This window comes from Bombus huntii, chromosome 13 (assembly GCF_024542735.1).
Source record: "Bombus huntii isolate Logan2020A chromosome 13, iyBomHunt1.1, whole genome shotgun sequence".
Classification (NCBI taxonomy): Eukaryota; Metazoa; Arthropoda; class Insecta; order Hymenoptera; family Apidae; genus Bombus; species Bombus huntii.
Window position 1 is genome coordinate 1,205,721 of NC_066250.1, and position 27,402 is coordinate 1,233,122.

General features: G+C 34.9%; 5 protein-coding genes across 7 annotated transcripts in view; 1 reads left to right on the forward strand and 4 right to left on the reverse strand.

Moving 5' to 3' along the window:
• LOC126872341 (PAT complex subunit CCDC47-like) overlaps positions 1-1,223 on the forward strand; it is a 151,305-nt gene extending 150,082 nt beyond the window's left edge. The window contains exons 5-6 of the transcript XR_007691952.1: positions 660-919; positions 1,001-1,223. The gene's annotated coding sequence lies outside the window, so the exon portion shown is untranslated. The remainder of the gene's footprint in view (positions 1-659; positions 920-1,000) is intronic.
• LOC126872352 (PI-PLC X domain-containing protein 3) lies at positions 66-3,304 on the reverse strand. Its single transcript, XM_050632206.1, has 2 exons — positions 1,412-3,304; positions 66-1,108 (listed from the first exon to the last, which is right to left on the reverse strand). The coding sequence occupies exons 1-2, from the start codon at positions 1,554-1,556 to the stop codon at positions 243-245; spliced, it is 1,011 nt and encodes a 336-aa protein (XP_050488163.1). The 5' UTR covers positions 1,557-3,304; the 3' UTR covers positions 66-242.
• A 154-nt stretch (positions 3,305-3,458) lies between these two features.
• LOC126872588 (uncharacterized) lies at positions 3,459-9,969 on the reverse strand. The gene is made up of 10 exons (XM_050632697.1): positions 9,533-9,969; positions 8,866-9,391; positions 8,411-8,632; positions 7,986-8,237; positions 7,739-7,903; positions 5,531-5,940; positions 4,874-5,399; positions 4,552-4,773; positions 4,206-4,457; positions 3,459-4,092 (listed from the first exon to the last, which is right to left on the reverse strand). The coding sequence occupies exons 1-10, from the start codon at positions 9,866-9,868 to the stop codon at positions 3,923-3,925; spliced, it is 3,081 nt and encodes a 1,026-aa protein (XP_050488654.1). The 5' UTR covers positions 9,869-9,969; the 3' UTR covers positions 3,459-3,922.
• Positions 9,970-12,907: 2,938 nt separating this feature from the next.
• LOC126872589 (uncharacterized) lies at positions 12,908-22,409 on the reverse strand. The gene is made up of 10 exons (XM_050632698.1): positions 21,662-22,409; positions 20,878-21,400; positions 20,553-20,774; positions 20,225-20,476; positions 19,961-20,118; positions 16,632-17,000; positions 15,984-16,509; positions 15,647-15,868; positions 14,302-14,553; positions 12,908-14,101 (listed from the first exon to the last, which is right to left on the reverse strand). The coding sequence occupies exons 1-10, from the start codon at positions 21,989-21,991 to the stop codon at positions 13,926-13,928; spliced, it is 3,030 nt and encodes a 1,009-aa protein (XP_050488655.1). The 5' UTR covers positions 21,992-22,409; the 3' UTR covers positions 12,908-13,925.
• Positions 22,410-23,435: 1,026 nt separating this feature from the next.
• On the reverse strand, positions 23,436-26,936 carry LOC126872349 (probable cytochrome P450 6a14). 3 transcript variants are annotated; one of them, XM_050632200.1, is made up of 7 exons: positions 26,723-26,936; positions 26,429-26,603; positions 25,413-25,758; positions 24,580-25,105; positions 24,185-24,406; positions 23,850-24,101; positions 23,436-23,760 (listed from the first exon to the last, which is right to left on the reverse strand). In XM_050632200.1, the coding sequence occupies exons 3-7, from the start codon at positions 25,743-25,745 to the stop codon at positions 23,591-23,593; spliced, it is 1,503 nt and encodes a 500-aa protein (XP_050488157.1). In that variant the 5' UTR covers positions 25,746-25,758; positions 26,429-26,603; positions 26,723-26,936; the 3' UTR covers positions 23,436-23,590. The 3 variants fall into 3 exon arrangements, with proteins under 3 accessions (XP_050488157.1, XP_050488156.1, XP_050488155.1); XM_050632199.1 differs by having other exon boundaries at positions 26,479-26,603; positions 26,723-26,935; XM_050632198.1 differs by lacking the exon at positions 26,429-26,603 and having other exon boundaries at positions 26,723-26,932.
• Positions 26,937-27,402: the final 466 nt, after the last annotated feature.

Genomic DNA, 27,402 nt, shown 5'->3' on the forward strand with positions numbered 1-27,402 from the left:
GTTATGCCAGGGTTTAGAATAAAAATGAAATATTTAAATTTTTAATAAAGTAACATAAACATGAATCTATTATACTATTTATTATATATACAGATACTTCTTTAGAAGTAAAATAAATTTTCCATTGAAAATGTATGATAGAAGAATATCTTTACAATAATTTTTCACAAACAGATTGCATTGAAACCGTAAATTTCATATTCAATTTGTATATACATATGTGCATTCGAGTACAAAATATTTCACACGGAATATTGTACATTGAAATACAATTTTTTATTAGTATTGATGACTGTCTTACAAAATAAAAAATTGTGATCAGATATAAAATCAGCAATAACGATATTTAAACCACCACGGCCAGGTCGTTTTTTATTTATCCACGGAAGAATTGCTTTTTGACACGATGGTACTAAATCTCTCTGCAATGTACCGCATAGATGTTTCAATACATAAGGAATATCAGGTGTTAAGAGGCATTGTGATACGAAACCGATTTGTAATGGTCGCGTCTTCAATTCGATATCTAAGAAGTTTATAAGCTCGTTAACGTTAACGGTGTTAGGCCATGGAGTGCGCCACAGTCCACTTGGCCATAAATTTGTATAATTTTGTGCATATTCGTTTCTGTAAATAACGATGACTTGGTACTTTTCCAGATTAAGCCAATGTAATGTGATGTGATTAAACGTAGATGCTATGGGGCATAATTTTGTTTGAAATATTCGGAAAATCGTTTCAACGAGATGGTGATGATCCATTTCTGAGAATGAATAAAAATGTTGAAAATCTAGGATTACGATCTCGTTATTGTGATAAGACAGCCATTCTGCTATTTCATGGAGTGGTTGATATATTTTCGATCCGTACAAGCCATGAACAAAATAGATATTCCCATCCGTTGGCTTCGTCGCTACGCGTAAGTCTAAATATCGAATTCCACCATCGAGCTGATCCTTGATGCTTTCATGTTGTGTAATGGACCAATTAAAAATAACAGGTTTTGAAACAAACGAACAATAACGACCAAGAGCTCTGATGTATCTTGGTTCGTCGGGTCCCACGTCACTGTGCCGATTTATGGTATAAGTCATCGTATCATGAGAACCTATTAGAAGTTATCAATTTATATTACATGTACTAATTTTATAATTTTGAGGTCAATATAATTGTATGAAACGGCATCATTAGTTTTTAAATATATCGAAATATATAACTGACAATGTGATTTAAAAATTTTCATTTTATGTAAAATTTTGTGTACGTCGAAAGAAATTCTAAATTTAATATTAATTAATTCTTCTGGATCTAATAAAATTAAATGATCTCTTTAAAACTTCGAAATATAAATATTAGTTTTCTAGCTTCTAATATAGATTTTCATAAGACGAGAAAATATTTTGAAACTTACCGGGTATCGCCAAACGTATTATGGGAAGGCTTTTCAAAGCTTCTGGTAGCCGAGTCATCCAGTATTCTAGTTCCTCGTTTACGGCGGAGTTCTTTCGTTTTGATCTGTGTGAAAAATTACTGACACCTTTAATTTCATATTCCATTTTATTATATATTTAGTATCGATGTTGTAGAAAATTTCCTGATGAATTATTATAACGAAAGAACGGAATGATGTAGGTGACGTACACCTACTCGTCAAATGACTCGTCAGTAGATGTTCTCCATGCTTTATATCGCTTTTTCAAATTAACGTTCCCACGGTGATGGTGCATTAATCACCTCGCACCTTCTTCCGACACACAACTGGACGGTACAGATTCATAGAACCTAACCTCATGGTCATTCGGTTATTTAGCGTCCCTCTTTTCTACAACCGAGAAGTTAACTGCGGGAATGAGTTCATTAGAAAAAAAGATACTGTTAACGATATGCTGTCATGATATTTATTTATATAAAAAAATCTGAATGTTCTTTTTTATGAATTATTATAATATTTTCAATATGTACGATTTAGAAAGAGGTGTTTGACACAAATAGTACGATTATATTAAATAATTTTGAAGATAAAATTTAGAGAATTAATACAAAAGTCTACATAGTGCATGTGAAATTTTATTTTTCATTGAAATTTAACGAGAACAGTATTTTATTTTACGAAACTACAAACGATTATTAATTATTGGCCTAGGAGCATGGTATCATGTCACGTGTTCTGAAATACAGAATGGTAGAAATATGGAATTCTATATATCCTCTACAAGAGTAATTTACAATTGCATAATAACATCACGGACGTGGTACTAGGCAATGGTATACAATATTAATGTAATTTTGTGATATATTGAGTCAATAAAGTCGCATATGACATAAAAATGGTAAGACAGTCAGGTTATACATACTATATTCAATATTCATTGATAAATTTCATTCGACAAATGAAATTAGAGAATGGATACCTTATTTTCTAAGACATCTATGTTTCAAACTCAATATTAACTTTATGCAATGTAATATGATATGTGCAACTGGCTTTTCTAAGGATTTGTCGATTCGAATTTGGCGGATCGATTTTCTATGTTTCCCGCTTGCTAAGTTAAATATCTCCACCAATAGGAAATCTCAATCAATAGAAATTTCCACCAATAGGATATTCGCTAGATGACGCCATGCCACGAAACGTTAGTCAAATGTTGAAAGTTGTAGCGGTTAAATGTATCACTTTTGTTTTCTATACGGTGTAACAGGTAATATGCACAATTTAATCTATTAATTAAACAATATTCCATTGCTATTTTATTACCGTTTTTACATTATTATTAGTTTCGTTAATTGATACGTGTTTGTTTAAGAATTTATTGAAAATTCGAGTATCTCGAATTTTTTTTTTGTTCTTTTTTTTTTTTATTTATTTAAAATTTCACATTCACAATTTGTGACTACCCACAATTATTTGACAATTATTTGAATTCTTTCGCTCATTTGATAATTAGATGTGCCGGTATCTTACATTATGAACTTTTAAGACAGAATTTTAATTCGGTTATTGTTTCATTTTAATATATGTAATTGATATGGAAATACTGATACAATATTTCGTATTTTGATAAAGGTCAATCACAATTTCTACTTTTCCCTATCTTCTGGAAAGGATATACCGATGCTTCAAAAGCCAGAAATGTAAGTATTATTACACGTTATATTCCCACTAATTTTATTTTAAAAATAAATTATAGTATTTTACGTTTTGCAAGCGCACGATAAAAGGCCTACTTACTTGTAAATTGATATTTCAGATGATAGATCTTGAATGTACATGCGTAAAAGGAGGGTGAAGGAATCTCCACGTACAACAACTTTCACCTAGCCAATTAGTATTATTTGATATACAAATACTAATTACATCACTGCGAGATACAATTATGAATTTTATAGCGAATAATATATGACTTGATCGGCTGCAATCGTTATTACGTTTTTGTGTAACTAGAAAATTTACTCGGTACTTAATTAACGTCTGTTTATATTTTTATTAATTACATATAATTATTACAAAAATATAATATCATTTACAAATAATTAAGTTGGGCTCTTTTAAGTTCGGTGTACTGTCCAGTTTAATAATTTGTAATAAATAACGGAACTATGATACTTGGAAGATATTAATTTTTGTGTTAGTAATTAATAGTTTGATACCGCCTCATACAGAGTACTTTCGATTTAACAATGGGATATATATATGTATTTATTTATTTAGATATGTATGTATTTCACGATTTTGAACTTTTATTTGTTACATTAGTTTTACTTCCTTAAATTATTATACATGTAATATTTTATTTTTGTAATCTTTGATAATTTATAATTAAATTTATGTATATAATAATTTAAGAAAGTAAAACTAATCAAAGGTTCAAGTCCTAGTTCAAAATCGTGAAATTACGTATCGAAAATATTATAAGATTTGGTACTAACTTTCTACTTTAATTAATTTTAGATATATTCCTCCTTTCGGCGCTAATAAGAAAGCAGCTGGATCAATTACATACGGAATCATAGTTTTCTCGCAAACTTCAACTTTATGATTGCGAAGTATTGTTATCAAACCAACTTTGGATTGATAAACTGCAAATCGAGCGCCTGAAATATATTAAGTATGTCGTTGAATATATCGCAGTACTTCTTAAAATTAATGTAGTATCTTTGCAGCATTAAAACAAGATAACTATAAGATAAAATAGTTAAACACGTACCAATACAATTTCTTGGCCCGTCACCAAAAGGCAAATAGTGCATGGAATCTCGTGATGCAACGGCGTCATCGTTAAATCTTTCAGGAATAAAAGCATCAGGATTTGGATAAATATCAGGGTTATGATGAATCGCGTACAATGGTATCCATACGAATGTCTTTTCCGGTATGGAAACTTTAGTGTTGTTAAAAGTATAACTGCTCACTGACTTTCTTAGTATAAGCGGTCCAGCAGGGTACTTTCTTAACGTTTCTGCAATAAATTTAAGCAATAAAAATTAGTTTATGGTTATTAAACGAATGTGAGTCAAAGTTATGGTAAAAAACGGATAACGCAAGTTACGCACCTCGAAATACTAGATCCAGGTATGTCAAATCTTTTATTTGGTCATATTTCAATTCACCGTCGTTTTTCTCAAAGTGTTCTTTAATTTCTTGCCGCAATTTATCTTGTATCTCGGGGTTTAAAGCTAATTCATAAAGGGCATTGCTTATAGCTGACGAAGAAGTCTCAAATCCAGCAACGAAGAAAACGAACGCTTGAGCCGTTAATAGAGTGTCCGTAAGCTCTGTACAAGACGATTAAAGGATAACGTGAACTGCTTATCAGAGATAGCTATCGTGGGAATTGCTTAAAAATTGCTAATAAGAAAAATTTAAGGTACTTACTAATATTTTCCAATTTATCTGGATGTTTCTTAAGTTCCATAAGCATATTCACAAAGTCAGGTCTCACGATGTTGTTGTCATCCCTGTATTTCATCGTATCAACGATTATCTTCGTGAGGAACGTAGTAATTTCCAGTGGTGCCATTATGGAACCGAGTAAATTGTAAAGGTGAGGAAATATTTGTCTAAGTCTAAATCTCAAAATTTGCCTAAAGGAAGTGGCAAACACTTGTTTGCCCATTCGACGAAATTCACTATCTTCGTCGGATAACGCGTTCATTTCTATACCAAAGGCACAGCTACCTATTACATCCGTCGTATATTTGGCTGTTAATTCGCGACATTCTATGGGCTCGCCTTTCGCTACTAGGTTATCGAGGTACTGTTCCAAGTGTTTCGAACATTCTAATATCAGAGGAAACATCTCTTTGAGCTTGCCAGATGTAAATACTGGCGAGAGCCTTGTTCTTAATGGACGCCATCTCTGTGACTCCAAATTGAAGAGATGTGGAGATAGTGGTTCCGCCTATGATCATTTTTGAAACTGGTTCGATATTCGACAAAAGTAAAAAGATCGCGGTGTGTCATTAAATAGTTTAAAGAAGCAGTGTGCCATGGCATGCTTAAGATTCGCGGCTTACCAGTTAGCTCATTTACCTTTTCGTGAACAGGAATCCCTCGATCAGCAAATATAGAGAAATCTCTTATTAGGACATCTTTTATGAGCTCCGGATCTTGAAGAATTAGTATAGGCGTTTTTCTTGTAAATATTCCAACCATTGGCTCGTCTTTGTACTCATCCCAGAGTTTCTTCAAATACGCGCACATCGATGTCCTTAGCAACATTACATCTTTGATGTTACCGAACACTGGTACAGGCTTTGGTCCAGGTACTCCTCGGACTTTCCAAAAATCGAAAGTCGAAGTAAAGTAGAAATAGAACGCGAAAAGTAGCGCGATAATTCCGCAAATAATTTCGAAGTAGGTTGCCATTGCGCTACTCGTTGCTTCTAATCTGATGGACAAACGATGATTCATAAAAGTAAATTTTCTGCAAGATATCGTTACTACTTATATTTCCATAGTTAATTCAAAATCGTAAAAATTATATGTTAGCAATGTATTTGCCAGTATTTTGGGATGAAAATCAGTTCTCAATTAAATTTAGACATAATTGAATGAAAAGAGTAAGATTAAATTATTTTTAGTTTCGTAATGAGTTTAAGTATTAAATAATTATCGTTTTTAATCTGTTCGGATGTAGAACAAGTCTATGTCTGTCGTGACATGTATCGATAGAATCAAAACTTATTTGAAACGAGGAAAATAATATCACGAATTTTTTAATTGATATTCCTTGTTTAAAGTTGTCGTTTGTTTTTCGTACGTTAGTTAACAAAATTGATATGTGATGTATTTATTATAATGTAAAAATTAAGTACACAATTTTAACGAATCATTAAATTATCTTTTTTTTAAATATCTTTAGTACACGATATTGGAGTTATATCGATTTATCAAATAAAAACTCGTGCAAAATTAAAAAACAACGATAGACATATGTATATCATTATTATATCATGCGTGCGAATGCGTTTGTAGACAAACTCGTACTACTCGATCATTAGCAACTTGAAGTTGTGCTTCAAGGTCGACAAGAAGCACAGCAGAAGCACGGAACAGTTAATAATAGTGATTCATTGTATATATTATACTATTACTTTGCATATATTGTATAACAAAATGGTTGTATGTAACGTGCGATAAACAAAATGCTTACGACGCTTGACACGACGTAGAAATTCACTGTTTGACACTATTTCGGAGGCACTACCGCAGCGGAATCTTCTCAGTGGAATGAAGTGTGCATGATTCGATGAAATAACGGAATGCGCAATCAAAATGAGTTGCATAAACGCAACGTTAATGACTAATAAAACAGTCACACAGGTCACATATAGCTAGCAGATCGGCATTTTATTTGAATAGTATTTAATACGGGAAAGATAAGTCGATTAATGAAACGTAATATGTATCTATTTTGTCTGCGGCTATGCTCGCTTGCACGGTTCTACCGACTAACTATCTAGGAAGAATATTATCCCCAGAGTACTGGATTTAACTGAGGGATCTGATCGATGCAGAGTGATGCGCAGCTCTGTAGGTGTCGCCGTCAGTATTGGATACTTACTGATTAAATAAAACACTATTGCAAGGCAATTAAAAATGACTAGAATACGTAGTAATAAACAACTACAAAGCAAAGAATGGTAATTCAGATATTTATTTTGAATAATAGCTAAACTGCGGCCTACAGTAGCGTTACAAAATCCGTTAGTAGATCAGACTCCAGGATGTCGACATTTTTCCTACTAAACCCAGATTCCATAGCGTTTATCTAAGTGCATATCGTGCAAAAAGAAAATGTCATTCTCTCGGGGAAAAAACATTTCCATAGTTGGAAATGCCCAGTCTTTCTATTTCCATTAATTTCTCTAGTACTATAATGTGATTTTTGGAGAAAACATTTTTTTAATATTTCATTACATTGTGGAAATAGATCTGTTATAGATAATAAGTTTGTAGAAGCACATTTACTACAAATTATAGTAATTATTTGAATTTATTAAAAAATATTACTTCGTATTTACAAATATGATAGCAATAATTAGAATAATAATAAACAGTGTTTTTATCAATTTCTTCGCAGATGAATGATTAGAAGATTTAATACGCTTTTATAATTCTTTTTATTATAGGATAGTCAAAAAGTGCAAAATACAAAATCTTGAAGCAACAAATAAAAAATATGTTACGTTATGTTTGAAGTTGAAATCTATGAATAGTTCAAGTAATAAATTCAACTTTCTACTTTGCTTATTTTCAAGTGAATTCCACCCTTGGGAGACAATGTAAGGGAATTCGGGTTATGTACATAAGTAGTTATTGTCTTTTCGCAAACATCAACTTTGAACTTGTGTAATATTTTTATCAGTCCCATTTTAGTTTGATAAATCGCAAAACGTGCTCCTGAAACAATAATTAAATTCGTTACGTGGATACAAAACAAATTAAGAACAATTATTCAATTCAATATCTGTCCTTGCTTTACCAATGCAATTTCTTGGTCCATCGCCAAACGGTAGATAGGACATCGGATGTCTGGCAGCTACTGCGTCTTTGTTAAATCTTTCCGGATCGAATTTCTCAGGATCCGGATAGATATTGGAATCCCTTTGAATCGCATACACGGGAATAAATACTCCGGTACCCTTAGGAATCGTTACCTTTGTACCACTAAAGGTATAATTAGCGTTGCTTTGTCGCCTTAGAAGCGTTCCTGCTGAATACTTTCTAAGCGTTTCTGTTTAACAAAAGCAGATACGCGTAATTTTAATACGTGGATAGATATTTTTATTTCTACAATTTTTATGGCGTAATTTTAATATTTAGTGATTGATTTCACGCGCTAATTTGGGATTAAATGCATGAACATTCGCAGTTAAATTATTAGTAAAACGTTTAACAACAACGTACCCTTGAATATTTTGTCCAAGTATTTCATTTCTTTGACTTGTTCGTATTTCAGGTTTCCATTAGTTTTGACATGGAATTCTATTATTTCTCTCCGAAGTTTATCTTGTATATCAGGGTTCAGGGCCATTTCGTAAAGTGCGTGCGATATTGTCGTCGAAGACGTTTCGAATCCAGCCGCGAAGAAGACAAAAGCTTGCGCAGCGAGAATTGTGTCCGTTAACTCTATAAAATTTCGTAAAATTACGATAGAACATGAAATATATATTATAATGAATGAATTATATTGTACTACTCTAATTAATAATTTATCAGTATTCTGCGCTACAGTGTTATCTATATCAAACGTAGTAGTTTGCGTAATTAAGCAATTGTCTAATCTCAATTTATCATTAATTGATGCATAACGATGGCTGAGTAATTAAAAACCTATTTAAAGATACAATTAATTGGCTTACCAATATCTGCTAATTTTTCCGGGTGCTTCTTCAGTTCCATCAGCATGTTTATAAAATCCGGCCTAACGATGTTATTTTCTTCTCTATATTTCATCGTATCCGCGACCAGTTTTGTAATAAATGTACTTACTTCCGATTGTGGTATCAAGAACCAAAGAAAGTTATACAACCGTGGAAAAGTATCTCGAAAGGTTATCCTGAGGATCGTTTTCAAATTTCGATCAAAGATTTTTCTTCCTATTCTTCGAAATTCACTCTCTTCGTCTGACAGTGCGTTCATGTTGATACCAAAAACACAGCTTCCAATAACGTCAGTAGAGAATCTCGCTGTTATTTCGCGGCAATCCATGAAGCCTCCTTTTTCTATAATCTTCTCCAAGCATTGTTCCAAATTTTCCGCACACTCTAATATCAGGGGAAACATTTCCCTTAGTTTGCCGGAAGTAAATACTGGCGAGAGTTTCGTTCGCAAAGGTCTCCATCTTCTCGCTTCTACGTTAAAGAGATTCGTAGCCAATGCATCAGTCTGCGATTAAGATTAAGTTGAAACGATTAATCTCGTAGAATCTTGATAAAAGAGTATCGGAATTTTGCAATTAAATTATACTATGTTAAAAAAAATATTAATGTCCATATACCTTTGAACGATAGTATACATTGTACATACCCGTTCAAGAACATTCAGTCCTCGATTGTCGAACGTAGAGAAGTTTTTGATTAAAACGTCCTTGATGAGATCTAAATCGCACAGAATAAGCGAAGGCGATCCTCTCACGAATATTCCAATCATTGGTTCGTTTTTGTATTTCTCGTACAGGCGTGCTATATAGTCACCTATACTGATTTTTCTCAGCATAACATCTTTGATATTTCCAAAACCTGGTATAGGTCGAGGACCAACAACGCCACGATCTTTCCAAAAATCGAACGTAGATGTTAAGTAATAATACACAGCAAGAAAAACTGCGACGATCACACTTAGTATTTGAAAATAGTCAGCCATGTCGATGTGCCGTCCACTTCTGTTCGGACGAAGGTTCGTCGTAGACTGACGTCGTTAAACGAACTGCTGTGCAATTCCCTTCCGAGAACACATCACTGTTGGAATTTATAATGCTGGCACACGAACATTCGTATCAAATGTGTACAGACTAGATTTTTAGCTCTTAATGCTTACAGTCCACATATCTTCCACTAAAAAAGCATGAACTTGCGTTTTCTTGCTGTTGAGTATGTTAAGTAAATAGAGTTAATCAGGCTGAATCATTTCACGCAACATATTTTGATATGACTTGTATCTACATAAAGTTCTACGAACATGACGATAGTTTTATTTATTCATTACTCAAGGAAATGGAACTCAATATGGAAAGTTAATTTTATAAACAATCACGTATCTCTCCGCTCGTTATCTTGTTAGTTAATATAGAAGCTATCTTTCTACGAGTTTTAACAAATGTTTGTCTCTCGTGTGTTTATAGTGACAATTCTATTCTCCAGAGACGGTCGTTAAACGAATTGTAATGACTTGCGTTTACGATGTCAATGCTCCGTTGTGTGATTTTCCTTCTAAATATACAGGGTGTTATAGAAAAAAATCAATATAATTAATGTAAGCCTTAAAGTTAATTCTTTCCATGAAAAATATGGAAATTTTGCACGCTTACAAATTTTTTTTTTTTTATTTATTTGTTGAAATTACAATCAATTCTCGCGTTGAGAATTTTCAGTAATTTTTCTGGCGTGGCGCAGTGACATGGCTGTTTATTTACAATAAGTTAATACTTATTATAGATAGGTATAATTTATAAGTATTATAAGTAAGTGCAAACGTTTAATTTGGATAATTAAATGAATCTAACGTTTAGGTCTAGCGGGTAGTGCCTCTTCAGCCTGCGAATCTGGTCCGTCGTATCGAGTAGTCCAGTGATTAGGGGGTTTCGGTGTTTGTTGATTCTTTTGCTATATCTGTCGCTATATTTTGCTATTTCCTCTTTGACGGTGGGTATCTTGAGGTCGCGGTGTATTGTTTCATTGGTTACATACCAAGGTGCGTCAATTAGGGATCTTAGCGTTTTCGATTGAAAGCGTTGGAGTATTTCGATGTTGGAGTTACTTGCTGTTCCCCATAGTTGGATTCCGTAGGTCCAGACAGGTTTTATTACGGTCTTGTAGAGGGTAATTTTATTCTGTATATTTAGTTTGGAGCGTCGGCCCGTGAGCCAATAGAGTTTTTTTAGTTTGTCCTTTAGTTGCTTCCTTTTATCTGAGATGTGTGTCTTCCACGTTAATCTCCTGTCCAGGGTCATGCCCAGGTATCGGACTGTGTCCCTGCTAGGAATTGTTGCATTGTTGATGGTGACCTGGGGGCAGGTTTGTTTTCGGAGCGTGAAGGTTACATGTGAGGATTTCTTTTCGTTGACTTTGAAGCCCCATTTGTGAAACCACTTTTCCATGGAGTCGAGACTTCGCTGGAGAGTGGATGAGGCTATTACCGGGTCTGCGTGGGTAGCTAATAGCGCTGTGTCGTCTGCAAATGTCGCTATTGTTATATCGTTTGATATAGGTAGGTCGGCAGTGTAGATGGAGTACAGTAGAGGTCCGAGGACACTACCTTGGGGTATGCCGGCTTCTATTGGGAATGTACCGCAGGCAATATGGCAACCAGATGTCTTTGGATACTCCCAGCGTATCCTCAATAGTTTTAAGGACCTTCCATAAATTTCATAGATTTCCTAGAAAAGGTCCTTCAAACAAAACAAACATCTGGTTCGGAAGAATTTCTAAAGGCTATTGTCTACCACAAACCTGCCCCCAGGTCACCATCAACAATGCAACAGTTCCTAGCAGGGACACAGTCCGATACCTGGGCATGACCCTGGACAGGAGATTAACGTGGAAGACACACATCTCAGATAAAAGGAAGCAACTAAAGGACAAACTAAAAAAACTCTATTGGCTCACGGGCCGACGCTCCAAACTAAATATACAGAATAAAATTACCCTCTACAAGACCGTAATAAAACCTGTCTGGACCTACGGAATCCAACTATGGGGAACAGCAAGTAACTCCAACATTGAAATACTCCAACGCTTTCAATCGAAAACGCTAAGATCCCTAATTGACGCACCTTGGTATGTAACCAATGAAACAATACACCGCGACCTCAAGATACCCACCGTCAAAGAGGAAATAGCAAAATATAGCGACAGATATAGCAAAAGAATCAACAAACACCGAAACCCCCTAATCACTGGACTACTCGATACGACGGACCAGATTCGCAGGCTGAAGAGGCACTACCCGCTAGACCTAAACGTTAGATTCATTTAATTATCCAAATTAAGCATATGCACTTACTTATAATACTCATAAATTATACCTATCTATAATAAGTATTAACTTATTGTAAATAAACAGCCATGTCACTGCGCCACGCCAGAAAAATTACTGAAAATTCTCAACGCGAGAATTGATTGTAATTTCAACAAATAAATAAAAAAAAAAAAAAAATTGTCTACCACGGCGAAAAAGGGGAAGTTAGTTTTTGTCACGTACGCTGCAACTTTCCTCCCACTAACCACTTTCTCTCGAGGGCGGTTAAGACCCTTCGTCTAACCAATTAACGACGAAGCCTACTCCCTCACTCTTCTAACTCAAATCGTCACGAACAAATCCGATGGTCCCGTGCGCTAGACACTCCCATCCTTAGCTCTCCTCCGAGACAGCATCGTCTCCCAAGACAGTACTGATTTTACATCCTTCGAACGGTCAACATCCTTCGAGCGGGTATACACACCCGTAGATCAGTCACTCACTCATCTCGTACATACGCACCAGCGTAAGTATCCTCGTTATAAGTTGTGGAATAAACGGTGAAATATAACTTACTACTGTGTCATATTCATACCATCACCTCTGTTATCTTAACCGAAACAGGGGAACGACTACTTCGCGGCGTCGATTCACCGAATCGTAGCGAGAATTTACGCCTCTCGCTGACGCGTTTTCCTCGCGACCGCGTCTCTCCGCGAACGGTCGTAACACCTGTAGTATGTACATAAATCAGGAAACAATGTTATATAAACGCATAGATTTGAATATTTATTAACAAACATTGAGAAAAAAGTTGAATATTAATGGAACGATATCGAGGCTCTGCAATTGAGTTCATGCCACTGATCTTATCTATAGAAAATTTTTGACGGGAAAGTGTGCGTATCGAATTAACACATCTTGCGAGTTGATAAGAAGAAGCGAGTCATTCAATAAAGGGAATTGATGATTCGTTGTGGTAGGACATTGGACTGAATTTCATAGAACAAGAAGTTCATTTTTACTACAATCATTAACAATTTTGTTATCGGCGTTATTTACGTCAACCTAATCTTCGCTTAAATAATATGTAATAAGTAAATATAATTCTCTTAAATAATGATAATAACGATAGCAGCTATGAGTCAGTTTTCCACCTTCTCGTATTTTATATTTTTGATTCTCAACTTTTTAATAAATTGCCACGGATGCACAATTATCGGCATGTTTCAGATGTTGATTTCTTCAACACGCTCAAAGATCATCGAAATAGCTGAGATGGATGAGATATCGATATTTATCAAATAATTTGCAAGATCAATTATTGATTTACATGTTTCAAATTTGTAGGAATTCTCTAAAATAGGCAAAACACTTATTTTGTTTATTGAAGGCACTTGCAAATCTTTCACATTACAATTTTCATTTACATTAATAACGATATAAGTTATTTAATCCTAATCCTACTTTATAATTAAGTGCGAAACAATGGATAATTAAGTGGAAAAAATATAGATATATAAATAGATGTTTAAATTTACAATAAAGAAATGAAAATTTATACGTTACTCGAATAAACAGATTATTAGAACGATGATTGTAATCTAAATAACAAGAGTACCCATATTTATTATTTTTGACTAGAAACGACCATTTACATGTCCGTAATACGAACTAAATTTTTGCGAAATTTACATAAATATATATTGCTTGAGCAGATTTAAAAATTATCCAACAGAATTTTTCAGCACTCGTTTCGTATTTTCGTTATCTTCAGGTATATTCCTCCTTTTGGTGCTGTCACAAATGCACCTGGCTCAAATTCGTAGGGAATTATCGTCTTATCGCAGACTTCTACCTTGTAGTTACGAAGAATCGTAATTAGTCCAACTTTGGTTACATAATTTGCGAAACGTGCACCTAGAGATAATACAGTACGAAAAATTGATTAATAGTTGTGAACATTTGTAATTCATTGAGGAGTGAATTTAACAAGTTACAGATGGAAGTAGAAAGGAACGATAGATTCTTAATATTAAATATTTTTCATTTTCTTTTCCTAATCAATTCTAAACTTTCTAAATCATGCAAAAATAAAAATGGTCATGTAATTTACATACCAATGCAATTCCTTGGACCATCGCCAAATGGTAAATAATGCATGGGGTGTCGGGCAGCCACGGCGTCTTCGTTGAACTTTTCGGGATCAAATGAATCAGGGTTCGGATAAATATCCGGGTCACGATGAATCGCAAACACTGGTATCCATACCAGTGTTCCCTGTGGTATCGTAACTTTAGTATTGTTGAAGGTGTAGCTCGATTTCGTTCTCCGCGGTATGAATGCTCCTGGCGGATACATTCTCAACGTTTCTGTAAAAAAAGGATAAATCATTAGAATTCGTACGTTTGTTAAAAACTGTCGAAAGTATGTCAAAGCTGTCGATCGAATTAAAAATATAGTTTAAGTCGAAAGAATTACAGATTAGATTAGAAATGTATGGTATTAATAGCAACGATATAATTAATAAAATCAAAAGTAATATTCGATTAATAGACGAAAACGCGTCATATTTGTATGCGTTTGTGTTGTGTACCCAAATTATGGTCATCTAATAATATCAATGTTGCTTGTATAAATATAAAAATTCATTAGTGTTACGTCGCGTAACACTCTACCTAGCCCAGGCCACACACTGCGGGCAATATGGCAACCAGATGTCTTCGGATATTCGCAGCGTATCCTCCATAGTTTCAAGTACCTTCCATAAATCTAATAGATTTCCTAGAAAAGGTCCTTCAAACAAAACAAACATCTGGTTCGGAAGAATTTCTAAAGACTATTGTCTACCACGGCTAAAAAGGGAAAGTTAGTCTTTGTCACGTACGCTGCAACTTTCCTCCCACTAACCACTTTCTCTCGAGGGCGGTTAAGACCCTTCGTCTAACCAATTAACGACGAAGCCTACTCCCTCACTCTCCTAACTCAAATCGTCACGAACAAATCCGATGGTCCCGTGCGCTAGACACACCCATCCTTAGCTCTCCTCCGAGACAGCATCGTCTCCCAAGACAGTACTGATTTTACATCCTTCGAACGGTCAACATCCTTCGAGCGGGTATACACACCCGTAGATCAGTCACTCACTCATCTCGTACATACGCACCAGTGTAACTATCCTCGTTATAAGTTGTGGAATAAACGGTGAAATATAACTTACTATACTGTGTCATATTCATTCAACCACCTCTGTTATCTTAACCGAAACAGGGGAACGACTACTTCGCGGCGTCGATTCACCGAATCGTAGAGAATTTACGCCTCTCGCTGACGCGTTTTCCTCGCGACCGCGTCTCTCCGCGAACGGTCGTAACAATTAGACATATCAAGTTCATTAGATATATCGTATTAATTGGAAATAGATTCGATTAGATAAAGTGAGAATTAAAGGAGAATTAAAGATACCTTTGAATATTTTCTCTAAATATTGCATTCCTTTGATATCTTCGAATCTTAACCCTTCACTACTCTTGCAACAATGCTCTCTGATTTCTTCTCGAAGCTTGTCTTGTATGTCTTGATTCAAAGCTAATTCGTAAAGTGCGTTGCTCATAGTCGTAGAGGAAGTTTCAAAACCGGCTGCGAAGAATATGAATGCTTGCGCGGTGAGTAGCGAATCTGTCAGTTCTGGAAAGAATTGCGATCACGCGATCAATTTACATCGATTAACAAATTTTCATCCGTTTTAAATCTATTTGGCAAATGAATCATTGTTATAGAATCAAATGTCTGTGAGACGTACCGATGTTTCCAAACTTCTCCGGATGTTTCTTTACCTCCATCAGCATGTTCATGAAGTCTGGCCTAACGATGTTGTTCTCCTTCCTGTACTTTATAGTATCAGTCACAATTTTTGTAAAGAATGGTGCTAACTTTCGATCGGGTATTACATAACCGAGCAAATGGTACAACTTTGGCATGAATAATTTCATCTTCTGTCGTATGACGTTTTCCAGATTCACAGCGAATACTTCCCTGCCCATTTTACGGAATTCGCTGTCTTCGTCCGCCATTGCGCTCATCTCGATACCAAAGGCGCAAGTGCCAATTACGTCAGTGGTGAATTTTGCCATTACTTCGCAACATTCGATGGGCTCTCCTTTCTCCACACACTTGTCCAAATACTTCTCCAAGTGCTGCGAGCACTCGATTATAAGGTAAAACATTTCTCGCAACTTGCCGGATGTGAATATCGGCGTGAACATAGTTCTCAATGGTCGCCATCTCTCAGATTCCAAGTTCAAGATACTTTGAGATAGCGGTTCCGTCTATGGATTAATTGATTTGAAAAATTAAGTTATACAGTATATCGAGCTAAAATTGGACCTGTTTATTGCACGAAGGATTACATTGATTTATTTCTGAAAATCGAACTTATAATTTCGCTTACCCTTTCATAAACATGGAATCCTCGATCCGCAAATTTGGGGAAGTCTCTGATTAAAATATCCTTGATAAATTCTGCATCTTGCACAACAAGCAGAGGCGATCTTCTCATGTACAAACCAACCATTGGTTCGTTTTTATAGGTATTGTAAATTTCCTTGAGATAATGAGGCATTGATTTCCTCGCGAACATAAGTTCATTGGTGTTACCAAGGAATGGTAGAGGTTGTGGTCCAACTACTCCGCGATTTTTCCAGAAATTAAAAGTCAATGTGGCATAGTAGTAGAGAGCAAGAAGCAGTGCTGCCATGCCGCATAAAATCTCGAAATAGTTCGTCATTTTGCTCGATGATCTGAAATCAGTAGTTGCAAACTATTTTAACGATGTTACGTTGAAGATTTCTAACGATTATTATATTATTTTATATAGAATATGTATGGTACGGTGTATTAACTTTTGTAAAGTAGATAACTGTTATTAGACTTAATATAATAAGTAACATTTACTTGTATGAAAAATTACTTTTTCTTTTTCGTAGTCAAGTAGATAAATAGCTCTTTAAGATAAGCGCGAAGTGAAGAGTATTTACGTTTGAGAAAATGAGATCAGACAGATAGTAGAATAAGTAAAACATCGACAGGCGCGAAAAATGTTTGAATAATTGAGGTATTACCCATATCATATCGAGCAAATTAAATCATTTTAACTCTCTAGTTTATAGAGAATAAAAGAAAATGTTTTAAGCAAATGATGCTAAATTTGACGATAACAATTTACAAATAACAAAAAATTACTACGAGTCATGAATTTTGAAAATAATGTAATAAATATTTCTGTGTGAGATCGAGTAATGTACATAGTAATTAAAATTATTCTAAAAATAGGCAGATAGATATCACATTATTCTAAAAATATCTTGTGCAGTTACAGCCGTCTAGAAAGAAAACTTGACAAGTTAGGGTGATAAGTACTTTTATAGTTAGAGTACTTAGTTTTTAGGAGATAATGTTTGTGTGATAATAATGGTAATCGTTTGAAGTACTGCGTGTAGAATTTAGATTGCGATAAAGACCTATGATTAAACTTGATGAATATCGATTTTATGACGATGATGGTATCGATGAACCTTTACTTACTTTACCGTCGTGGATGTAGCTAATATTTATCGGTACAAATGTGGGCACTACAAGAGGCTATGAGTAATGGCGAGAGGATGGTCGAGATGATGGTAACAACGAATTCAGGTTCGATAACGAATCCACGGTCCACGGGAGGACAAGTATCAACGTAATACTCGATTCGGGTAACTTCTCGATAACTCAATCAGCAATTCGTTCAACGATTAACTAACAAACTAACTCTCTCTTAATGCAAAAGAAACTGTCCTTATATACTCCTGTCCCCACTTCTCGTGTCAATCTTTGTTTTTAAGGAGAGCCATATAATCATTTCATACCTCTGTCAGGTACACGTCCCTTCCGTGACGCGTTGTCACTTCGAGCCCGAACCCATCGTCATAAAGTCAGATTGGAACATTAAAACTATTCCTTATTGTTATTACTTAAGTGCAGCTATAGCAAAGTCTGGACTAGGGTATTGGGGGTTTTCCCCACATTCCGGACGGGAACCCCCGCTGTCCTTCCATCTCCGACAAATATATATTTATTAGCAAATTTTTTGGCAAACGAAAGTGAAACAGAAGCAAGTTGATAAATGAATTCCTCGTTGATATGTTAATCGTTATATGTCGTTAATTTAAGTTTTATATTATATCTCTTACATTTTATATTCTTAGAGTTTCTTATTTTATATTTCTATTTGGATTTGTATGTTATTGAGGTTTAAGAGGAATACAAGAGAGTTTGAGTGAGTAAGTTTTAAGCCTAAATTTTAAATATGAGAGATGTTAAGCTTGATGATTCGAAAAGTAAACCATAAATGTAAACCAAAGAGAAATGTAACTGGAAATTTAACAAATTACTTGAGAATGAGGGAAATCTTATGTTATTTGCCAGACATATCGCATAATAAATTTACAACTAAGCAGAAATATAAGTCAACTTACGATAAATACACGGTCTTGCTATTTATGTTATTCGGTAGTAAAGGAGAAAGTTACGAAGGTGCTTCTTGAACACGTTTTTACATGTAACTGGCTTCTACAGTAGAAAGTCTCGTAGTCTTATACCTACACCGTCCTTGCAGTTATCGTTCATGGTGACTTGGAGCTGTCCGCCGTAATTTGTTTCCCTCCCGGTAGTTTCTGGAAATGATCGCGGCTAACGGTACGTTAGCACGCTAAATCTCTTATTGTTGCTTATATCCTCATTACTGTGATATGCATTAAGGAAAACGTATTTTTTTGTCGATTGTGTTCATATGTGATTACGTTGCAATTATAACGATTTGATACATCACCAACTAAATTATTAAATGTATAACTTAGTTGAATATAAAAATAAACTTTTACATTGAGAAATCTGAGGAATGCAAAACTAAGATCTGAGTATGAGGATCTGAGAAACGTAAAAGTCAGATCTGTGTATTTTACGACTCTTGGAAATATGAATTATATTATATAATTAAAAAAATTCTACTTTTTCGCGTAGAATGTTTATAAATAATATTTCGAATATTTATATTATGAATAATATTTCGAATATTTATATTATGAATAATATTTCGAATATTTATATTATGAATAATATGAATATTTTATCTGTATAAGGCGGAGAGAGAGAGAGAGAGAGAGGGAAATTCGTTACTTATGAGATAGCTTCGAAACTTCCTTTTTTTGAAATCTGTCAGATTCGAACCTCTTCATTGATTTTAATTATGATGATATGGTAAATTATAGTCAGTTATACCTTATACTGTTGGAAGGCACGTAAGTGTGCAGAGATGGAAAAAGATCCTGTGGAAGGAACAAGGGCTCGATTGGTTGTTTTTAACAGACTCGACGCAATTGTAGAGTTAAGCACATGTATCGGTGGAAACATCATCGTGTAACTATGAGCGATAAAGAGCATTATCATTCTTGTCCCTGTGCCATATCGCGATGCATGCAAAACGTGATAGGTTTAAGGATTACTATACTACGGATATATGTATCGCCTATTTATTGTTCAAAAATATAAATAAGTGAAATAAATAAAATGTAACAAAATATAAATATAAATATAAAATATAAATATAAAGTATAAATTAATATATAATGTATTATAAACTGCTTTGTTAGAAAAAACACTGGATACCGATTTTAATTAGACTAATTAATTAATTTTAATTAGATTAATTTAAAAAGCCATCGTAATTTTGAATTACGTTTATATTTTCGTTATCTTCAAACAGATCCCTCCTTTTGGAGCTAGCAGAAATGCATTTGGGTCAAATTGATAAGGGATCATAGTTTTCTCGCAAACGTCCACTTTATACTTGCGAAGAATTGTGATTATACCCACTTTGGTTTGATAAACAGCAAAACGTGCACCTAAAAGAAAAGTTTTATGTGCGTGTTTGAAATTTGTACAAAGTCGACATTCTTTTCTCTTAATACTTCTGGTAGTCATCGAGTAAATATCATCGATCTAACGTACCAATACAATTTCTTGGTCCAGTGCCGAATGGTAAATAATGCATCGGATGTCGAGCATCAATGGCATCTCGAGTGAAATTTTCGGGATTAAAAACATCAGGATTCGGATAAATTTCGGGATCACGATGAATCGCGTATACGGGAATCCAAATCATCACACCCTTCGGTATACTGATTTGTGGATCTCGGAAGATATATTCAGAATTTGATTTTCTTGGTATCAGAGTTCCTGGTGGATACATCCTTAATGTTTCTATAGGAATAAATTGAAAAAAATGCCACTTTATTCATTTTTCATTTTTCTTCTCAAAGCAAAGTTATACGCATACCTTTAAATACTTTGTCCAAGTATTCCATATCTTTAATATGGTCGTAATTTAACTCTCCGTTGTGTTTCTTATAGTGTTCGTTAATTTCTTCGCGTAACTTCTCTTGAATTTTGGGATTCAGCGCGAGTTCGTAAAGTGCATTGCTCATTGTCGTCGAGCCAGTTTCAAAACCAGCGGCAAAGAAAACGTAAGCTTGTGCGGTTATGAAAGAGTCTGTTAATTCTGTAAAATACGATTTAACATTGTTTCGTAATTTTACCTATCTAACAAATATCTAATGGATGTATTTTAGCAAATTTTTTGTATACTACGCTATTAAACGTACCAAGATCGTGTAACTTTTTTGAGTCTTCCTTAAGTTGCATTAGCGTATGTATAAAGTCAGGTCTATACACGTTGTTCTCTTTTCTGCATTTCATAGTATCTGTGACGACCTTGGTTAGAAACGGAGCAAGTCTTCTGTCCGGCACAATGTAACCCAACAAATCGTACAGTTTCGGCATCATCAGTTTGAATTTCATTCGTATTATCGCCTCCAAAGATGGTTCAAAAATTTGTTTACCGATTTTACGAAATTCGCTCTCTTCGTCTGACAGTGCACCCATGTTGATCCCAAAGGCACATGATCCTATCACGTCCGTTGTAAATTTTGCTGTTATCTCACGAAAATCGACAGGTTCTCCCTGCGCAACCATTTTATCCAGATATTCTTCGAAATAGTTTGCGCATTCGATGATCAGATCGAACATATTTTTCAATTTGCCAGATGTGTACACAGTGAGCTTCGATCTCAATAGACGCCATCGTTTTGCTTCCAAGTTGAACAGATGCTGCGATAATGGTTCGACCTAAAAACAGTTTATAACGCAATTTGAAAATTTTGACTATTCGACTAGCTATAATCTTATGTAACAATATAAAGTATAATGATGATAATATATGATAATATATTACAATGGATAGTGATTTGTAAATAAATATAAATATAGATAAATATTATATAAAGATTAAAAGGTAATTGTGTATATTACTTTGCTCGCCGTAATGACTCGAAACGTATCCAAAAGTTCTAAAAACAAGTTGCATAAGTTATACGTATGTATACGTACTCTTTCATGGACATTAAATCCGCGATCAGCGAATTTCGAAAAGTCTCTGATGAGAACATCCTTGATTAACTCCGGATCTTTTAAAACTAGTACGGGCGTCGATCTCATGTATAACCCAATCATTCTACCTGTATAGGTTTCGTAAAGGTTTTTAATATATTGTGGCAAAGCTATTCCTGAAAACATGATGTCTATAAAGTTTCCAAAGAAGAATACTGGTTTTGGTCCCGAGATGTTGCGCTTCCTCCAGAAATTAAATACTAATATATAATAATAATAAACTAGAAGTACTGCAACGACAGCGCATATTATTATCAAATAATATACCATGGTTCTCTGTTTCAGTTACTGATTCAGACGAAAAGAATGATTTTCTGAAAAAAGAAACGTGCAATGATAATTTGGTACAGTCGATATTCTCCTTTCGCTCAACACTTTCCAAACCGGAGTCGATTCGATTATGAATATCATAGAAACTTGCCTCAATAAAAATTGGAAAAATAGAATTATACAATTTTTATTTATCTATTTTGTTAGAATTTAATCTTGGGATTAAGATTAATAATCTGTGGAAAACACAATGTTTGTGTTTGAAATAATATAATGTGATATTTATTAAACAATTGTTCCACGAATTATAAATGTGCGTTCTGGAATGTAGACAGTTGGCTAGTTATTCACAGATTAACTGGTTTAGTGACCCATGGCCCTTGAAAAGTTTTAGAGAGTAATGAGTGTGACCTGTGTCGGTGTTACATGTGGCACAGAACCTTCTAGTAGCTTCTCGACGTGCCCATCTAGAATGTTCCATCCATATCCTCACGTTTCTTCCGGCGTTTTTTGAAAAAGCATGCACGTGCTAACTGCCGTGGTGCATCTCACGAACGCACGCTAGTAGGGATGGCGCTGGGCAACGAACGGAAGAATCCGTACGATCAATCACCTTATCTGCATGCGATTGATATCGTTGTATTCCAACATATTTATTTACTTATTTGTTCACTTAAGCACTGAATAATTCTACTTTCTATGCATCTACTTTATAAGTATGTTGATATTCATAGATACATGAATTTATATTTATTAATTCAAATACTTTGATCTCTTTTGTACTCCTCCTTTATTGATGTGATTCCGCTTAACTTTGTAATGATTCTCTCGCGACGACTGAATTTGTACTTCAGTGAAACCTTAATTACGGCATCATTATATACGCCCTAGATGACGCAAAAAACTTGTCTTCGTAAAATTCATTAAGCATCATGCGTCAATTTCCTCGAAATATTATCATATTTATTAGTATTATTATCATTATTGGCGCATTAAGTTACGAACGTTCGGAACGCGGGATCGAATCCCGGCGACCGAAGTCCGATTTTTCTTCCACGATCCTAAAGTAGGAAGTAAATATTAGCAGTATCCCCAGCAGCGATATCTACACAGCCACCAGCCACAATCATCACGGACACACATATTCACCTCATGTGTATATGCGTATACTAAAAATTGTAAACGCACAAAAATATTTACAGCATATTTATATTTAGGCATAGTCCGTATGTGGTGGATATCTTTAAGGAGGGGATGTATCGCGTAAAATTTCCGCGATGCCCTATTTTATCGAAGAGGAACTTTGGGGGATTCCAGGGGAATTCCCGAGTGAAGCGCACGAAGATATGCTATCGCAGAACAATAATATTTTGACGGAAACCGAATATCATGTTGCATATGGACCGTTTATGCGTGTGCGATTATTTATGGGAAAATGAAAATATATGAGTTAACACTCCATTATATTTGCATGGCAGAGAACGAAAATTGTCATGTCACAACTACAAAATTTACTTTACAACACAAGCATAGAAAAATTTGTTATTCGGCGTTAATACGATTAAAATTAGTCATTTTAAAGGACGTCTCGCTTTGAAATTATGTTTCTAGTTTCGTTAACTTCAAATATATGCCCCCCTTCGGCGTCAGTAGAAACGACGTCTTAGTAAACTCGTATGGAATCATGGTTTTGTCACAAACGTCCACTTTATAATTACGAAGAATCGTGATTAGACCCACTTTGGTTTGATAAATAGCGAAACGTGCACCTAAGAATAAAAATGAAGCAAGTTAATAAATTGGTAATTTAAACAGAAACGAACAACTTCAACAGAAACGCTCGTATAATTGAACATACCAATGCAATTTCTTGGTCCATCGCCAAATGGTAAATAGGTCATCGGATGACGAGCCTCAATGGCGTCTTCGTTGAAGTTCTCTGGATTGAACACGTCAGGATTTGGATAAATGTCAGCATCATGATGCAACGAGTATATGGGAATCCATATCATTAAACCCTTCGGTATACTGACTTTTGTGTTCTTGAAAGTATAGGCGGAAGTAGATCTTCTTGGCAATAGAGATCCTGGTGGATACTTCCTTAATGTCTCTGTGAAGATAAATTAAGAAAGATCTTTTATTATATTTCTTTGTAAAGCTTTAACCTTCTATTCGAAGTAAAGCTACGCATACCTTTAAACACTTTCTCCAAGTATTCCATGTCTTTAACATGTTCGTATTGCAACTCTCCGTTATGTTTCGCAAGGTGTTCCCTGATCTCTTGACGTAATTTGTCTTGAATTTCTTGATTTAGGGCGAGTTCGTAAAGAGCGTTGCTCATTGCCGACGACGAAGTTTCAAAGCCGGCAGCAAAGAAAACGAAAGCTTGCGCAGTTAATAAGCTATCCGTTAATTCTGCAAAATACCGTTCACTTGTGTTAATTAAATTGTTATTAAATTGTATTGTACTAAGAAGTGAGTCGTGTTATTTTCTTTCTTATTATTCGCCGACACGATACAATGTGATTGTATTTTCTTAGCATAAATTGCGATGCGACATTAAAATTAAGTTGTTACTATAAACTTACTAATGTCGCCCAATTTCTCTGGATGTTCTTTCAATTCCATAAGCATATGTATAAAGTCAGGCCTGTATATGTTATGCTCTTTCCTGTACTTCATAGTGTCTGTCACGAGCTTGGTAAAAAACGGAGCATGTCTTTTATCGGGTACGATGTAACCCAACAAATCGTACAGTTTCGGCATGTACAGTCTGAGTTTTAATCGTATTACGTTCTCGAAGTTCAAGGCGAAGATTTGTCTGCCGATTTCACGAAACTCACTGTCTTCGTCCGATAACGAGCTCATCTCGATTCCAAAGGCGCAGGAACCAATCACGTCGGTCGTGAATTTCGCTGTAACCTCGCGAAAATCTATGGGCTCTTCCTTCGCGGTCAGTTTATCCAAGTATTTTTCGAAATGGTCTGCACATTCGAGGATGAGACCAAACATGTCTTTCAGTTTGCCGGATGTGAACATTGGAGTGAGCTTCGATCTTAACGGACGCCATCTTTTTGGTTCCAAATTGAAGAGATGCATAGACAATGGTTCTGTCTGTGAACAGTTCGCGATATTAGTTTAAAAGCCGACAAAATATTTTCTTTTAAGCAAACAGGACAAATACAACGTTATCGCTGAAGAATAGAAGATTAGAAATTTCTTCGTTGGAAGATCTATTTTTATGTCTCTGTTTACGATAAAAATATTTGTTTACTTCGTGATAGCACCATTAATAAATCATAAGTACGAATAAGAAATATGGATATGGAACACGGAGTGGCTATTAATTTAACTTTAATTAGTGGCTATTAATAAACTTTATCGCTCATTTTTTCACTTACAAATGTCACTTACAACATACCCTTTCATGAACAGCAAATCCTCGATCGGCGAATTTCGAGAAATCTCTAATCATGACATCTTTTATCAGTTCCGGATCTTTTAGAATAAGAACCGGTGATCTTCTCATGTACAACCCAACCATCGGCTCGTTTTTGTATACTTTATAAAGATTCTGCTGGTAAGCCACCATTGATATTCTTGCAAGCATCAGGTCTATGGTGTTTCCAAATAAGAATACAGGCTTTGGTCCTTGAACTCCACGACTCTTCCAAAAATCGAAGGTTGACGTGGAATAATAATAGAAAGCCAGAAGTAATGCGGCTAACCCGCACAAAATTTCAAAGCCACTCATTATAATTTCTCTTCTGAAAAAGAATTTATAATGTTGTGCTATAAAAATTCTGCAGGACATTTCTTTTCGCCGTAGAATAAAAGAAGAGGGGTTAAATTATATCGTTAAAGCGGTGTTGGTAGATACACGCGAACACGGTGATATTTTTGATGATCTTTATTCTGAATAAACGCGCGTACAAATCTGCTTAGCCTCTTCGCGAGTTTAGGGGCATGTCCTTGTTGAGCAACGTACGTCGAATTATGAATGAAATATATTGTCTTATTTGCGTTGTTAATATAACGCATACATAATATATGAACAGTATCTGACTTGTTTGTTAATGCTAATTGCAGCGTTATTGAATATATTCGATGATTACATAGAAAACTTTGAAACTATAAATTCTTATATACATCTGTTATCATTACATGCATATTGTATGAAAGTGTTCTATTTTTGTATTTTAAAACATTGTTGTTTTAAAAAGTATTTAAATGCGACGTGAATCAAGCAATATTCATATCAACCAGATTATCAGACGCGTAAAGCTATCTGCTGCATTACTCTACTTTGGCGATATCGATATAATTGATATAATATTCTTTGCGCGTAAAAAATGAGAAATATATGCATGTCAACGCTATTCGTGTTATTATTAACGAGCTGTGCTATTCAAAATTAGTAAAATTACGTATATGTACTTATGTAGTAGATTTCTGTTGTTAGATTAGTGTTGTCTGTGTATAATTACGTTGAAATCGTTATCACTGTTGTGTTGCATAATTTTCGACGTTTTATGTTTGCAAAACGAGTAGCATGGCATCGAATAATAAAACTAACATTCACCACTTGAATGAAACTGTTTGAAGTATTATCCTGAAATATGTATATACATACACAATATAAGGCAATAGAATTACAAGTAGGTTTATTCAGATAAAAGCAGGTTTATAACGTAGTTAAAAGCGTTATATAAGGTTCGATATAGTACTTACGAATCAACTGATATCGCTTTTCATTATTTTCCACACGCACATAAGTACGTATGTATATAGATGTCTTATTAGTGCTAGACGATATATTCCTGAGTCGCGAAAAATGATGTTGTCCCTAACATGATGTAGAATAGACTAATGTTAATCTACTGGCGCTTTCGATCTTTAAACGCATACTCTGACGATTATCGGAGACATACTCATGATGACTTGCAGATAACGAAAATGTTACGTCCGATGATTTTATACAAATCAGGCCCCACGTTGCAGGCAAGATGACAACCAGATGTCACACACCTTTACTGTGTACCCTCAATAGGCTTAAGGATCCAGCATAAATCTTGGCATTTTCATAGTTAAGGTCCTTTAGACTAAACAAATATCTTTTAGTTCGAGTGTTCATTAAATTTATTCTCTACTACGGGAAGATACGGAAATTTGGTTTTTCCCACGTTCGGTATCTCCCGCTGGCAACTTTCTCTCGGGGGTGGCTGGGACCTTTCTTTGCTCACCAACTTTCTTCTTATTCAATCAGAAGCAACGACTATTGGTCTCACTTTCCTAGCCAAAATTGTCATTAACAAATCCAATGGTCAAATGGAGGGGTGTGTGCGCTAGACACACCCCTCACTGGCTTTCCTCCGCACGGCATCGTCACCGAACTTCATTGACTTTCCATC

What these genes read in the sequence shown, in the direction of transcription:
- LOC126872352 (XM_050632206.1), bottom strand. Translation starts at nt 1,556, where the DNA reads ATGGAATATGAAATTAAAGGTGTCAGTAATTTTTCACACAGATCAAAA. An exon ending in AATACGTTTGGCGATACCCG is followed by an intron (nt 1,109 to 1,411) that starts GTAAGTTTCAAA and finishes AACTTCTAATAG; the next exon opens with GTTCTCATGATACGATGACT.
- LOC126872349 (XM_050632200.1), bottom strand. Translation starts at nt 25,745, where the DNA reads ATGAGTGGCTTTGAAATTTTGTGCGGGTTAGCCGCATTACTTCTGGCT. An exon ending in GATTTGCTGTTCATGAAAGG is followed by an intron (nt 25,106 to 25,412) that starts GTATGTTGTAAG and finishes AACTGTTCACAG; the next exon opens with ACAGAACCATTGTCTATGCA. An exon ending in CTTGGAGAAAGTGTTTAAAG is followed by an intron (nt 24,102 to 24,184) that starts GTATGCGTAGCT and finishes TTATCTTCACAG; the next exon opens with AGACATTAAGGAAGTATCCA.
- LOC126872589 (XM_050632698.1), bottom strand. Translation starts at nt 21,991, where the DNA reads ATGGTATATTATTTGATAATAATATGCGCTGTCGTTGCAGTACTTCTA. An exon ending in CTTGGACAAAGTATTTAAAG is followed by an intron (nt 20,477 to 20,552) that starts GTATGCGTATAA and finishes TTATTCCTATAG; the next exon opens with AAACATTAAGGATGTATCCA. An exon ending in GATTCCATGTTTATGAAAGG is followed by an intron (nt 16,510 to 16,631) that starts GTAAGCGAAATT and finishes ATTAATCCATAG; the next exon opens with ACGGAACCGCTATCTCAAAG.
- LOC126872588 (XM_050632697.1), bottom strand. Translation starts at nt 9,868, where the DNA reads ATGGCTGACTATTTTCAAATACTAAGTGTGATCGTCGCAGTTTTTCTT. An exon ending in CTTGGACAAAATATTCAAGG is followed by an intron (nt 8,238 to 8,410) that starts GTACGTTGTTGT and finishes TTTGTTAAACAG; the next exon opens with AAACGCTTAGAAAGTATTCA. An exon ending in GGATTCCTGTTCACGAAAAG is followed by an intron (nt 5,400 to 5,530) that starts GTAAATGAGCTA and finishes AAATGATCATAG; the next exon opens with GCGGAACCACTATCTCCACA.